General features: G+C 31.6%; 1 protein-coding gene across 7 annotated transcripts in view; it reads left to right on the top strand.

Annotated features, from left to right (window-relative positions):
• Positions 1–15,514, top strand: part of LOC123012322 (maternal protein pumilio-like) — a 45,779-nt gene that overhangs the window by 5,514 nt on the left and 24,751 nt on the right. For 6 of the 7 annotated variants that reach the window (XM_044410162.1, XM_044410161.1, XM_044410165.1 and 3 more), the window contains exons 4-5: positions 8,247–8,361; positions 13,954–14,251. In XM_044410162.1, coding sequence (XP_044266097.1) covers positions 8,247–8,361; positions 13,954–14,251 — 413 coding nt within the window. Of the gene's footprint in view, positions 1–1,882; positions 2,051–8,246; positions 8,362–13,953; positions 14,252–15,514 lie in introns of those variants that run through there. The other variant, XM_044410166.1, reaches the window with a different exon arrangement.

The following is a 15,514-nucleotide window of genomic DNA, read 5'->3' as shown; positions in this document are numbered from 1 at the left end:
AGCTCTCAACCGGGCAATCAGTCTTTTGTATTTATTAATAAATAAATCATTTTATGTTCGCCGAAGTTTATTTTTGAATTTCGGGGTTCCTTACACTAGCATTTTCAGAAGTAATTTTGAATGCTTAGGGTTTGTTACCCCTTGTAGTTGACGGTTGACGTTTTCTATCAACGTGCTGTCAACTATCAATTGAATTATCCATACGAGCTGACAGGTGACTTAACCTAAATTTTGACACTGGTTACGATATCTTTTGTTTGTCACCAAAAACCAACCTAACCAAATTTTTGGAAACTTATTCACGAATATCCCTATCTTAGGGAGTAATTTCTTGTTGATACGACAATAGGTAATCCTTTTTTGTCAAAAAAAGTTTCTCTGTGTAATTTGTCTGCTGTCAACGTTCTTTCTAAAATAAATATAAATGTCAAAACACCACCCCAAAAACTAATTGACAAATATTTTATTGTGGTGCCAGCCTCTTCAACAAAGTAAAAATAATTACCATGCTAGAGAGATGGCTTTCTGAAGTTGATTAGTTGGGCTCGTAAGAAGTTTCATGGAAAGGTTCTAATTATTATATTTGTGTGAACTTCTGAAGTTGGTTAACATCTAAAATGTGACATTTGTTTGATAAAATTGTCTTTTAATACGTCCCTAACAGAAAGTTAAGTTTTGCCATCCTAATTTCAGAAAGGAATGTGGCCAATTACCTCCCAGGGAGGTAAGAATTTACCTCTCTCATTTGTCAAAATTACAAACAAAAATATAAATAACCTTTCAGGGAAGTAAATATTTTGCCTCTTCTCTAGAAACGGGAAAACATGCAGCTGCTAGATTTAATTTTGAAGTTGGGATATCAAGAGAAATTGTTATTTTTAAAGTTTTTCTTGCTGGGTCGTAGAAAAAAATACACTGGAGGAAAGTGTTTTTTTAATATTCGTATTTAATAAAATAATTTGCGTAGTACATGTTTAAAAACTTTTATTATTTATGACTCTTTATAGCCAAAATCGGTTGTAACGAACACCTACGTTGGCCCCTTGAGTTGTCGCTATAGAGGGGTTCTACTTATACAATTTTTGTTTTGTAGGTGTTAACAAAAGTAAAACATTTTGAAAAAATAAATGTTTGACTTTTTTGTGCAGATAATAAGTAAACTGTTTACGTTGAAAAATTGATGCAATTTTTTTTTTACACTGCGCAGGCTTAGTGTAGTTTGGAATGGTTCAGAACTGTGGTTGCAACAAAATTATGTTTAGTTTTAGCTTATTCAATTAATTTATTTACGAGTATGTCTAGTTAAAACACTCTAGATACTCGTTTATTTATCGTCAAGAAATAAACCAAAGCTTTGCAAAAAGTCGATAAGTTGTTTGAACTTTGGAGATTGGATTATGTATTTTTTTTACTTTGCTCTGACAGAAATAACCTTCGTTTCATTATTTCGAAGCTTTTGAACCAGAGTTTATTTATTGGTTTAATTATACCATTAACAGTTTTACATTTAGCATGTTATGCGGGTCTTGTAAGTAATAACTAATTACTTGACAATTAATTCTAATCTCTATTATTATTCATTATCTCCATTTCTGGCGTTCCACTGATCTCTTTTACTCTTTTTCGTAATGCAGTTCAGGATTTTTACTGCAAACCGCATCGAACAAGTCTCAGAAACCCTTCTTCTACGTGAAGCTATTTTACGAGAAATTTTTGTTTGTTTTAAATCTTATTTACATATCGAGCGAGATTTGGTTCTTATGTGGGTATGTATAGTTGGTACGGACTTGCTGGGCGAGTATGTATAATGGTAATGTACTCGGGGGGGTCTAGGTACTTGGTTGCAGTACAGCGCAAGCGCGTCGACGGTGCTGCTTCTTTGTTAGCTCAGTTTAATTCCGAATGCCGCACCTTGTGTTATGAATACGGTGGTATGGGACGCCGGACGCCGTGTTAGTGAATCAGTGAATGTGTTTTGCTGTGCAACAAACAATGGTTATGTCGTTATGTGCCATCTAATGCGGATATGAAAGATATGGGACCCGACATGGTAATTAAGTTTGATTCAAATTGCAGTGCGTCTTACACTCACTTGTTTACTTTTTTGTGTATTGGCAGCGAGGATGGGTATATGCGCGTGGTGTGTTTGTGGACACTGTCAATATTCGATTTGTTTCGTTTTTCTGATAATTGGTCATTTGTTTGTCATGTAGTTTAGATATGAATTTATTGGAAGCAACAGGTTTTGAGAGAAGTTGTGTTTGTGATCAGGTAGCCATTTTCAAGGTGGGTAGGGGTGAATATAGTTGATGGTATATCGTGATGTATGGAGCGGAATCGTCTGCAGAGTGTGTTTTCGGATGGTGGTTAGTCTGGTGCCGCTTTACGGTTTTTGTGTATACGACTAGGAAACTTATGCGGGGAGAGCCATGTTGCCAGTTCGATGGCCTCACTATTGTTTATGTTTGCCCAGGGTCTTTCCTTGCACGTTTTATGATGGACCTTCGTTTTGGATGTCACGTCTGGAAGATGATTTTTGGTCGAGTTTTTTTTGTCATTATTGGAAAAACATCAATATGTAAACGTGTCATTGTAAACTGCTTCTAAGAGAATTCCTGGTTTTCGCAACTATGGTTTCTTGAATACATAGTTGTTTTTTTTTTGGAGGGGCTAGTGGGGAAATTTTTTAGTCTAGAATTTAAAATTTGAGAAGATACAAGCCACTATATTTTATTATTGTCAAAATTATAAAACTACCGCCTCTTTAATGAAATGTTCATTATCTCGTCTGGGCATTTCCTAAAAATGCATTGGAGCAGTGATTCCGAGTTTTTTCTTATTTACGGGGATTACTAAGGAAAAACTGAATGATTTTTATTATTAAAGAAAAATAACGCAATTAATAAAAACTGGGAAAGGAATCGAAACGGCGATGCTATAAACTTGTTTTGACTTTTTTTGAGCTCTACTGTCACCTGTTAAAATATGTGCACATACTTTAAGATCACCTTGTCTTGTAGTTATTTATGTAGAGAATATTGTTTATTCACAATAATAAAGTAATAAGCAAATTGCTTGTGAAAAGTTTGAAAGTATTTAACAAATGATATGGTATATCAAGTTTGGGTTGGCAAGTGGTCACTTTCTTATCAGTTAATTTGTAATATGACAGATCAGGTTGGGAAATGGCCAACTTCCAACCCGAAAACTGATAATGAAGTGACCACTTCTCAACCTGCCATGTTTTTTTTTAATTTGATAAAATCCTTATTGGCTTTTTGTTCTTTGGGAGGCTGATTGAGAATAAAAAAAATAGTTTACAAAATTACAGACCTTGGTGGTCGTTGCTTCATCATACCTCGGCTTATTGTTAACCGCGGAGCTTCGCGCCTTGTTCATCAAATTTTACCTTGGTAATGAAACACCTCCCACGTCGGTATGTACTATTTAATTCTGCTTTCGTGAAACTTAAAACATTGTGTTTATATTTGACAATTGACACTTCTATCTATTGGCAGTAGAAGTGAAAATGAAATATAGGGCGAATAGGGTTTGATTAAACTTTGTTGATTCAACACAAGTAAAATAAATAATCTTAAAAAATAGATTACGACAAAATGAAACACCATGTTACAGAATTTTTACTGCTATTAATTGTTGCACCATAGCAAAATTTAATCTTAGATTTTCAAAATCAAGGTTTTTTTCATGTTTTGAAATTGAGGATGAAACGAAGTTGTTTTAAGCAGGTTGTTATTGATCACATTATTAAAAATTGAGACTGTCTTGTTTTAGAAAATTTATAGTATCTGTATAAATTCTAAATTTCTGTAATCAAAAACGTTTATGTTACGATAAAATTGCGTATGGATTTACCATTTTTTGTTGTATACAAAAAAAAAATCACTAAAGAAACAACATATTTTTTTTTTATGAATACAGGTACATATACTTATCTAAGAATTCTAAGAAAGGAGTTTCATTCATTCATAATCATATCAAATTAAAAAAAAAAACATAAAAGATGTGTGCATAGTTCAATTCTTCAACTGCATCACCATTTAAAATAATTAATAACCCATTGTTCTGTCCATTTTTTCCTGAGCGAACTGTGAGTGTATTTACATTAGTCGAAATTGTGTCAATGTTGCGTATTTTCAGCGTAAATATTATTTGTTTGGTAATTAAAATTAGAACATTATTAATATTTAAAATGTAAACGCCTTTTTATGACACTGAAAAAATATTGTTTTAATAAAAATGTGTGCGATTTCTTCAACATTGATCAATTATGAATTGCGATCGTTGAAAAGTGAGAAAAAAAAATAAAATGTAGTAACGATTTTAATTAGGCTGCGTTTACACGTGCAGAGATTTTCTGGCGCCAGCTCAACGGTTTACACACGACTTTGATCGTTACGACGTCAGTTCGATTTTTCACAAACATTTTGAGCTAGTTACTGGAAACAACGCCAACATAATAAGAATACTTTTCGCAACCAAAATTACTGTATTAGGAGGGGATTTGTTAGTTATTGACAGCGGGCGCACTGTATATGCAACTTCAACATAACTTTCGTGACAAGATTCTGAATGCCACGGAAGTCATTTACCGTCATTTATGTATTTACCTTTTTGTTTATGAAACAGATGTTTCAGATGTATACTGACGCGAAAGTTTATGTTTACATGAGTAGTGTGTGTCTTTATTTATACAACCGCATGGGTCACAGCATTGGCACAGAAAAAGCTTCAACTTTTTTATTTTTTTACAGTTTACCCGCGTAGTGTAAAACTTGGATGCCACTTAATGTTTCTATTTGAAACTTTTAGTGGTATTATGACCTAAATCTTTCCACATTCAATTTGGTTGATTTACTTTGGTTCGGATTTCACCAACAGAAAATGATTTTTGGTGTTGCGGAAGTCGAAGTATGTCTCGTATTATAAATGCAGTGTTGGAAGTAATAATTCTTCCGTCCATCTGGCCTGTTATTGCCTCGCCCCCGCGCAATCGCGTTGCATCAGTAATAAAAATTGCATAAGATATTCTTGTAAAAGGATTGAATAGTAGAATGCTCTTCTACTAAAGTACTCGGAATTGCACCTGCAAAAGTTTTTCAAGTATTTTCGTGTTTAGTTCATTTTATGGATTTAACGTAATAAAGTATTTTGAAGAAGTTCCCTATTACATTGAAAAGAATATTATTTTATCTGTGGGTCAGAAGAGTTAACTAACCATCAGGGATTCTACAAGGGAATTGTTTCTTTTTTTCAGTTATCACTTTCTTTTCAGGCATGAGTGAGGATTTAATTCCCTGGAGATCGAGTGAACTGTAATCATTATTACTGACTACCAGTTTCTTCCTGACCGTTATTGATCTTTTTAAATTCCAGCGATACTAAGTCAGGTTTTTCGAGGGATTGTATAAAATTCAATAATATTTGGGTCATCTTGTTTATTTTAAGACTGTTTAATTATTTATTTAATGTGAAGGTTCTTTACGTTTGGTTCAGTTACTTTTTGTTTTGATTGAAGAAATGAATTCGTAATGAGGTAAATTTGAAACGTAACCAATTACAACATGAAAGCAGAATAAATGCTAGACTTTATAAGGTTTGTTTCTGTGTTGCAAGCTTCAGAGATTATTTCTTTTTTTAACCAAAATCAAGTTAATTATTACATTTTCATAGAAACTAAGTTAATTAACGTGTCATTTTGACGTCATGTTACAATAAATGAGTTTTGTTATAATTTCATAACTCATTAAATAATTATTTTAAGTGCATCCATAAGCTACTGTTGCCTAATGATAAATTTATTATTTATTTACAGGTAATTTAGGTAATTTTTTATGATAATAATTTTTGTGATGTTAAATTAAAATATTGTTTGATGTAAGATTGAATTTGAAAGCATGCCAAATACATCGTTGAAGTTTTAAAAATATTGCGATTTGAGAAGGTCAAGAAAGCTTTATCTTTTCCGGAGTTTAGTAATTGACTAAAGAGAGATGTGAAGTAAATAGTATAGTTTCTTATGAAATTATTCTCTCTTTAGCTGGGAATTTGTATAAAGTAGGTATTGACTTATTCTAATAAAACATATTTTAAATATTCATAGTTACTTTTATTTTTACTGTGTAATAAAACTTTTATCAGAGTTGTGGTACAGTTGTCTAGAGCTATTTTGAACACCTAGATATTAATTTCAAAAATACTTTTTACGTATGTTACGTCTGAATTAAATTTTTGGCAAACATTTGTGATTTAGAGCGCAAGAATAGATAAGGTTTGTTTAAATTTACGTTAAATCTTTGTATCATTGCAAAAAATTACAACATATTACAAAACAGTTGCACGTAGATGACATTTTAGCATTGTATAATCTTCGAACGCAAATGTTTTTAAAATTTAAATTAGATAAATAATCCGCGTACGAGTTATAAATTTATAAGTTGAGGGTTTAGTAGACGCCTGTCTTGCACCAATATCAATAGTTTGGTAACTATTATAAATACTAGCGTCAAACTATTGTGAAAGTATTAAAATTGTTTTTTAAGATTATTCCGAGATTCCGGCATGAACGAAAGCTTTTGCACTCACCCCTAAGATGTATGACGACGGTGTCGTAGTGCAGGTGGTTTGGCGCCGCCCGATTATAACGTGCGGGTGCAGTGCGACGGGTGCGGTGCCCGAGTATCGACCGGTAGTCTGGCTGGCCGACGAGGTCTAGGCCAAAGACCCCTCAGGTCGCGACCTCGCCACCCTTTTTACAAATGATATGATTTGCCTGTTTAATTACAACCCTGCAGTTTTTAGTTTGATTCAAGTTTAACCTGTTGGGTAAATTTATTTCACTCCAGAGGGGAAAATATTACTGAACGGATAAAACTTAGAACTGCCGGTATTAGCGGGTGATAAATGATGATGAATTGCATGTGCTAAAAATGGATGATAAATTGTTAATTTTCTGGAAGTTTAAAGTGAATCTATTTTATGGTGTATCGTAGATTTTGTTTTTACATATTGTTTACCTGTCATTAGAGCTGGGAATTCTAATCAGTTTTTTAAATCTCGTAATAGGTTTTCGCAATATTTGGAAGTCTATTAGAGAGATATTAAGAATTTCCGATCGTAAAAAAGAAATTGAAATATGCAAAATTGGAATTTTCTCTTCTAACAACAATTCAATAAAGTTTAAAAAAAAAAGTACCTTGCTACATTTAGTTGTCTTGTTGTTGTTATTGTTCACTATTTACGCATTTAATTGTCGTTCAAGAAAACACAGGCTCTTGGGTTTTCTTCTCCGAACGTGATTGTTTTAGTTGAAATTTTTAAATTCTTAAAATCTTTTAGGCCTTACCACCTGGATTATTGTATCCTCTAGGAGGGGTGCACATACCATTTCATCGAGTTGTATTTACTTTAAATATTTGGTTCTCGCATAATAATAGGGATTTGAACTTTGCAAGAAACTGGTAAAACTGGGATATTCATACGGGGTATATCGGAATAATTTATGAATAATAAATGTCGCAAAATATTACTACTTGTAATTTAAATCATTCCAAGGTCTTTTCTAACTACACGATTGTACGTACGAGAGCATTTTTAAGTAATTTATAAAAGTGGATTAATCGAAATCTTCTTTTGAGACCAAAAACTAAAATTTTTAGATCAATTAAAATAATTTCTAGTGCTTAAAACTTTTATTAATGATTTAGTTTTGAATTGTCGTCTGCTACTAGTACGTATGACTTAAAAGTAATCTACATATTAAATACAAGTAAACAAACCAATGCCGCACTACATTGTTTCTCAAAATCTTTGTTTTTTTTTCAAGACCTTTTGATTCTAGCGTAGAACATTTTTAAAATATTCATTCATTCAGAAGATAAAGAAAAATATTAGTTTTACATGCGACACCATGGCAGGAACGCAGTTAATAAAAAATATTTAAACAAAGCTGAAGTAATGTCTTATTAGAAATAATTTTCTTACTGTTGTAAATAAAAAATTTAACGGCATTTAGAAACTAGTTATCACAGTACTGGTATTGTCCTTAACCCAATAGCGATTATACCTAACAGTTAAGTTTGTTGTAACATGTACGTGAAATCGCATTTTTATTATAGTAACTTTAAAAAAGGTAATTGCAATGGTTTAATTTTTTCATAGATTAAGATTTGTAGTAAACTAATCAATTTATTTTACAAACATTTTAGAGAATTGTCTCATTTCAGATTGCTCCCGCAGCAAAAAAACTATGGGGTCTCGAAGCAAAAGACGCAAAATCATTAGCATTGAATCACTTAAATCACGAGCAAGTATGGAGAGATTCAACATGGGCAGCACCAGGTGAGTTTTTAATTGTTAGTTTTGTCACTAGGTGTAGATTGTTTCACGTCATTATTATCGACTTCTCAATAAATAATTGTGAAAAATACATGACATTTGCTGTTTACTAGGTAAAATCACTTATGCCAGTAAAAAAATTAATTAGGCGCGTTATGATTGGATCACGTTTTCATGTTTACAACGCATTTGGCGATTTCAAATTTATTATATTGCCATTTAAAACCTATTGTTTGCCTAATAAACAACAGTCAGTGCGGATAAGTTGTACTCAAAAACTAAAGATCGATTTATCTTTTTCTCGAAATACATGCCTGGTTTTGTGTTTTCACAAAATGCCTTGCTAAGTAAGAGCTTTCGGTAAGTATGAACTGTGAAGGTGTTTTTTCAGACAATTTATACCAATTTGAATTCAGAGAATTGAAAGATTTATAACAAAAGAAGGTTACACCTGAGACGTGAATTTTGATCCTTCGTATTTTACCTTCTTCTTGATAATGATAAACAACTTTTTATTATTCTCGTGGAACTGGTGATACGGTCATGTATCAACTTTCCGCAGTTCTAGCGAAAATATTTCAGCTGAATCTGCAAGAAGTAACCTTGATAAAATTATGTTTTCAACTGGTTGTGTTCCAAAGGAAATATATTATGAAATTCTTTGCCCAGCCTGTGTGAAATCAAAAAATTAAATTACAGCTGCGTAATTAAGGAAGAATGTATTTTTAAAACTTAATACAGTGGAACTCCTCTGTAACGAGTGGCTATAGCGAGTAAATCGTCTGGTCTCTCGCCGTTTTGTATACTACTGTGTCAGATTTTCCCTCTATAGCAAATATTTTTCTGGAATTGAGGTGGATATAGCAAAATTTTTCTTTTGTCTAAGATCGGTAATATCAAAAAATTCTGAGAAATCTCGGAAACAGATCGGTTATAACGAGAGTTCGTAGAGGAAATAAAAATCCTGCGAGTCTTCATTACGTATTGTGTACTAGATATTTTTTTGGAAATGTTTTTGCGTGTTAGTGGTCTTATTTTTCTTATTTTCTCAGTCTTGAACAACTTTTCAAGCAGAGAACACTTCGTCTTTATGTATCAATATGTCGTCCTGGAAAAGAAAATGATTTTCTGAGAGTTCGAAAGTGGTAAAAAACAAGGTGTAATCTGCAAAGAGAAAAATTTAGCGAGTTCTATGTTGGCAACAATTTTAAAGAACGAGGACACGAGCCTTGTACAATTGGAAACTGCAATTGATAAAATAAAAATGCTTCATTACAGAAAACAAACAAAAGCTAGGGATTTTTTTCTTAAATATTGTTTTAAACTTTACATAGTACATGTGTAAAAACTTTTATTATCCATGATTGTTTATAGCGAAAATCGGTTATAACGAACAAATACGTTGGCCCCTTAAGTTCTCGTTATAGAGGGGTCCTACTGTACTCATTCTTTTGATTCTGTGTAAAATATTGAGGTAGTTTATTTACGAGTAATTAAAATTATAGTTAAAATTATAATGATTTTATGGAAGATCAAAGTATCTTAAATATTTTTGACAAATCGGAATCTTTGCGATTAGGTGAAAGCCGGAAAGATCGTGCAGTTTTTCCTTTTTAGTTGCACAATATTAATGCAAAATAATGAATACATAATACATATTTTTAGCAATATTGATAAAAATTTTTAATTTACGTAACGTGAGATTATTTTTTGATATTAAACTTAAAAGTGACATTAGAATATTACGAGAAAAGTCATCTAATTTAATCCAAAGAAGACGAGGTTTCTTGGAACTTTCATATTTCGCAAACTTTTACATTACATTTATAGATTAAATGAATAATTAAGTGACTTTCCTGATATATGGATTTATAATCATAGTGGTAACCATTTTGAAGCTAATTTAATTTGATTAAAGTAAAAGTCGTGGTTTGTTGATTTTAGCAAAGCGTCGGAATAATTAAATTGTAAAAATGTGATCTTGACATTTGACTACATAATTTTTCCCAACATTCATAATTAGTTTTAATTTATACCTAACAACATCTGTTCACGTAAGAAATAAGATTTTTCTGTGTGTACCACAGTTCGAAAAATCAATGTTACTCTCGTAATAAATAGATTTATAATGTTTTGATTCCTAGTAGATGTTGTTATCGACGAGATTGATAAAAATGGCGTTGTTTCCTAGTTCACAAGCTGTTGGTTACTATAGTTTGCGACGGTGACTGATTGAATTTGGATGCCCAGGGTAGTTGCTAGGGTAACAGACGCCGACGTGACCATGGAGACTGCTGCCGACGCCCGGCACGCCCATCGCAAACTGAACATCGTGTGTTGTAAATTGAATATTTGCTGGTGGAGCTTCTCGCCTACTAAAAACCCTTTAAACATTTTTATTTTCTCTTAAAAGAAAATCGTAAAAAAATGACGAAATAATGTAGGTACATTTTTATATTTCATTTTGACATTTAGAAAATTTTAAACGGTTAAAGTTTTACGATGGTAAGGCGAGAGCTAACCCATTGTCTCTGGATTTTATAATAAGATAAACTGCAAAGTTACTGTATTATGGGTTATTACAAAGTTGTAATGTGATTATCGCAAATTGCAAAATGATGAAATTGTTGGACGTTTTTGTTTAGGATTCTTGAGATTTTAACTTTACTTTTGTTAAATACTTACATCTCAATCCTGCGTAAATTGTATTGACAAGAACGACGTTCTGTGTGGACACTTATAATTGTGTATTTAAATGTAGGCTGTAATGTATAGATGGAATGGTGCTGTTCCCTAGTGAATATTGTAGTAGTTTTTAGCATAATATATGAGTTAAAGTAAAACGAAATAAAAAATCAAAAATATTGAGGACATGTCGTTTTACGTAGACAGCTTTATAATTTCAGACGGTAGTTAAAACTTGAATTGAACATTTTAATTTATTGTGTGTTTATTAATTATTTATATTAGGTTTAGGTTAAACCTATAAGTTCAAGGTGTGAATTCTACAGGTTCCTGGTTGATATCATAGAGGACATACATATTTTGTCAAATTAAACAGTCTTAAATTTAAATAAGGAAGAATCTTTAATCATTACTGTTGTGTTTACTTGGTTTTATAATAATTTTTAAGTGAATAGCCAACAACTAATTTTAACATCAAATACATATCGTAATTATTTCGTTTGCTTTAGAAGTACGTATTCATGGATAACAAACAGTGCACCATGTGGTGTCAAACAACTTGCTAACGTCACGTGACTTGAAATGAGAACTATATTGGTCTATTCTTGGTCACGTGATAAAAATAAAGAAGTGATCAAAGTTTAAGCAAGTTTTTTAAAATTGTAATAATTGAAACTATTTGTAATTTGTTGATTCAGCTGGGAAGATATTTAGTTCTATTAAATGCTTATTATTATTATTATATCTAATTAAAAATGAGTGTGGGTTCAGACGTTACTTAATATGACACTGAAAGTTATTCTTGACGCATATGTTAATGCGATGACCATTTTTTGTTAATTCAAGGCAACCTTAAATTAAAGAAGTGAAGTGGTTTACAAAATTTCCCTTTGAAAATATTAAAATGCGTTTTTATAATAATAAAATTATTAATAATTTAAAATATTTAACTTGTAAAAACATTGAAGAGTTTAGAAATGGCTTTGTTGTTTGTATCAATTGATTTTTGATACAAACATGGCTAACTTGCATGTTTTGTTGTATTACTACCATATTCTACAAAACATAATGCTTTTCGTATTTGTGAAAAGCAGCCCCGCTGTAATTTATTATTTTCTGCAACAGTTTCACGTTAATACAGCGTGAGTTTTTTTTGGTTAACAAAAATCAAAGCAACGTTTAGAGAGACGCAACAACGCTTTGTTTAGCGCATCAAACATCATTCTTGGAACATGCGGCAAAAGTTACAGCCAAACTTTGTTGCATGTTGAAATTTAGTTCAACGAAAATGCGCAAATGTATGCAGTAGTATGTTGTTACATGAAGTTTTTCAGGTCGTTCTATTGTTTAAATATTAATTTATGTTTATTAGGTAAAGCCCGGACCCTGTCCTTAATATCGCAAATTTTAATGTTTATTTAATCGATGCTTTTGTAAGTTAAGAAATCGTTGACAATGCGACAAAGTAAGGTATTCGTATTAACAAAAGAATAATGGATAACCACAAATTAAGTAAATTATTGCGTTACTTGCACTTAAATGTACTTCAAAATACACTTGTTATTTTCGAGGCTTTTTTTGTGAATAATGAATGTTATGAAGAAGAAATAGAATTATGACATAGGTTAAATTAAACCAATGCAATATTGTTATAATATTACATTTTTTGTAAGCTATTACGTTTCCCTATTTTTCATTTGTAGCTCATTAAAAGTTTCTGTCAGTAGGCAATTAATTGTACTTTTTTAAGCTCCGATTTTTCGTGTGTAACGAATGATTCATTAAAGGTTGCTTTTTCCACAATATTGCATAATATCAGTACACATTACACTGAAACAAAATGAGTATACAATATCAATGTTTTTTTAAAATGATATTCGTGTTCATTTTGTGTACTCGTATTTTCAGAGTAAAAAAATATAGTAATTACACCCTTTTTAAACATATAACATTTCAAATTTAATTTAACCATAGGGTAAGCATGTTTGTTTGAAAACATGTTTGAAAAACAAAGTAAATCGTACCAAATTACTGCAAGAAATCTTATCTGTACAGGCTCCAAAGTGTATGTTTCAAATGAAATTAATTTTTATGTTTGTTCGTTAAATGTCTGCTCACTGTGTTGGAAAATTTAGTTACCAACACTAAAACCGTGTGTAGTTTAATTTGTGAAATATCATGGCGTTGTAAAACACACGTGTGAGATTCTCGTGGTTGACGAAGAGTTTTTAGATTTTGTTATTTTTAAGTCGTAATTAAGTTTACAACATCGAATGCATAAATCTACTAAATTACTTGTTTATGCAATAGTGTTTTTAAAATTAACAATCATTGGAACAATTTTGTGTTTTAATTTCTGGTATAATAAACGTTTTATGCACGAACATTCTTAATACCCTATTTTTTTAAATTAAAATAGTTAAGTTGATAATTGTTATTGATTTTGTGGTAAGTGTTACATATTTGAGGTAAAATTTAATTAAAATACCTGGTAATGGAATGAATTTGGCAAATTAGCAACTCTATTATAAGTTTTATGTAATTTTTTTTAGTCACAGAGAACAATTGAAATTGGTTCAAATATGAAATTGTATAATTTTAATTCGAACTATGCTAAAATCATTCACGCGTTTGCTTTAAAAACTTTCGATGAAGTTTTCTCGTCTTTAGTTTGTTGCAGGAATTAGAATAGAACCTTGTTCAATATTATTTATTGAGAAGTTTTTAGTTATGCTATGTTCAAAGTTTTGCAAATCTTACTTAAAAGTAATGTCTGTGACTGATTATTCACATATGTCTGTTCTTAGTAATAATAGTACAATGAAATGCAAAGATTGTTATTTTTTTATTTTTTTGATAATTTTGATAGAGCGTAATTGCTTAAGAAAATATTTTTAATATTTTTTGCAGAACATGCGGTGTCGGCGTCTCTTGCCATGGGTCGACGAGGAGGCTTCGTAGGAGGCGATACTGGCAGCATACTTTCGCCTCGAGGGTCCGACAACGGAGGAGGTCTCGGCGTCAAAATGGTGGAATATGTGTTAGGTGGTTCACCAACTAACAAAGACAACATTGGACTCGAACCTAGGATGCGTGCCTTGCATTTGGTTGATGACAAAGATAAAGATAAACCACAAAGTCCGAAAGAGGAAGTCAACGGACAGACGGTTCAAAATGGTCAAGTTTCAGAAGACGAAAAGGGTTTCAAGTGAGTTTGATACAAGATGTATTACATGTTTAGAGGGGTGGGTTTGTAACACATTAGTGCTCTGGTTTTTAACAGTTATTCCAGGGGGTAATTAATTCTAGCGGAAATTAGCTGCAGTGATTGATAATTTTTGAAATTTTTATTTTAAAGTGCTATAGTTTTAAAGGAATTTTGTTTTTTTTTTAAGTTATTGCATTTTACATGTGAATGTCTACAGCCGTAACCAATTAACTTTGAAAATTAGAAAAAAAGCGTAGGATAAGAACATGATCGATGTGAGTATTGATGAGAGCTGCTAATTGAAATCAGATTCAAGTTCTGTTTTTCAAGGCCAACTAGTTTAAAATATATATACACTGTGTCAATTTTAAAACTTGCAATCGGCAATTTCTCTCAACTGAATTAGTTATTAATAATCACTCAAAACCGTTTTGGTGGTTCCTAGGGGGAATTAAAATGACATGATAAGTGACACACCTCCACCCACTCTTGAATATAGTAAAAAAAATGAAAATTTAACGTCTTCGTTTTTGAATAATTGGAAAAATAACTTTACCAAATAGGCTGTTCTATGACATTTTTGAAAAGCGCTTGTTATGGGCTTTCCAACGATGTATCGCAAGTAGGGTCGTGCCATTTAAAATTTTCAACTTAAGGTGGCTGTGGCTTGAAGGGTGGGTGGAGGAGCGTCACTTACCATGCCATTTTGATTCCCCCTAAAAACTACCGAAACGGTTTTGAGTGATTCTCAATAACTTTTTTAGTTTCAGAGATATTGGCGATTGCAAGTTTTAAAAAAGACACCCTGTATATATACTGAGATTTCTTCGTATAAGTTTTATTTGCAAAATTCTGACTTTTAATTTTAAATTGATCTATCTTTAAATTACCCAATACGTCTCGGAAGTAACGGTTTTAAGCATGTAAGGTTTGTGTTTTCTTATCAGCGGAAGTTGTAAAGAACTCAGATTAAAACTATTTCACATACGGTAGATGATTTTACAGTTTACCATGTCTGTGCTATTAGTCTGTTTAATATAAACTAAATGTTGCTGTTAAATATTGCTCTTCTAATTATTGGTAACTGTATTAGAGCTTTTAGGAAATCCATTGTGATTCAGTATTAGTTCATTTCTTAAAATTGTTGAAAGGTATTTTTTTAAAAATTGGTGGCGATTCGATTGTTAATTTTAACGATCTCTAAAACTTAATGCTATAGTGACCACCAACCAGATTTTATTTTTTTTGTTTTTCTACTCCCTG

This window comes from Tribolium madens, unplaced genomic scaffold (assembly GCF_015345945.1).
Source record: "Tribolium madens isolate multiple individuals breed KSU strain unplaced genomic scaffold, Tmad_KSU_1.1 Scaffold_96;HRSCAF=242;Tcas5.2_LG5, whole genome shotgun sequence".
Classification (NCBI taxonomy): domain Eukaryota; kingdom Metazoa; phylum Arthropoda; class Insecta; order Coleoptera; family Tenebrionidae; genus Tribolium; species Tribolium madens.
This window is presented reverse-complemented; position numbering and strand designations above follow the sequence as displayed.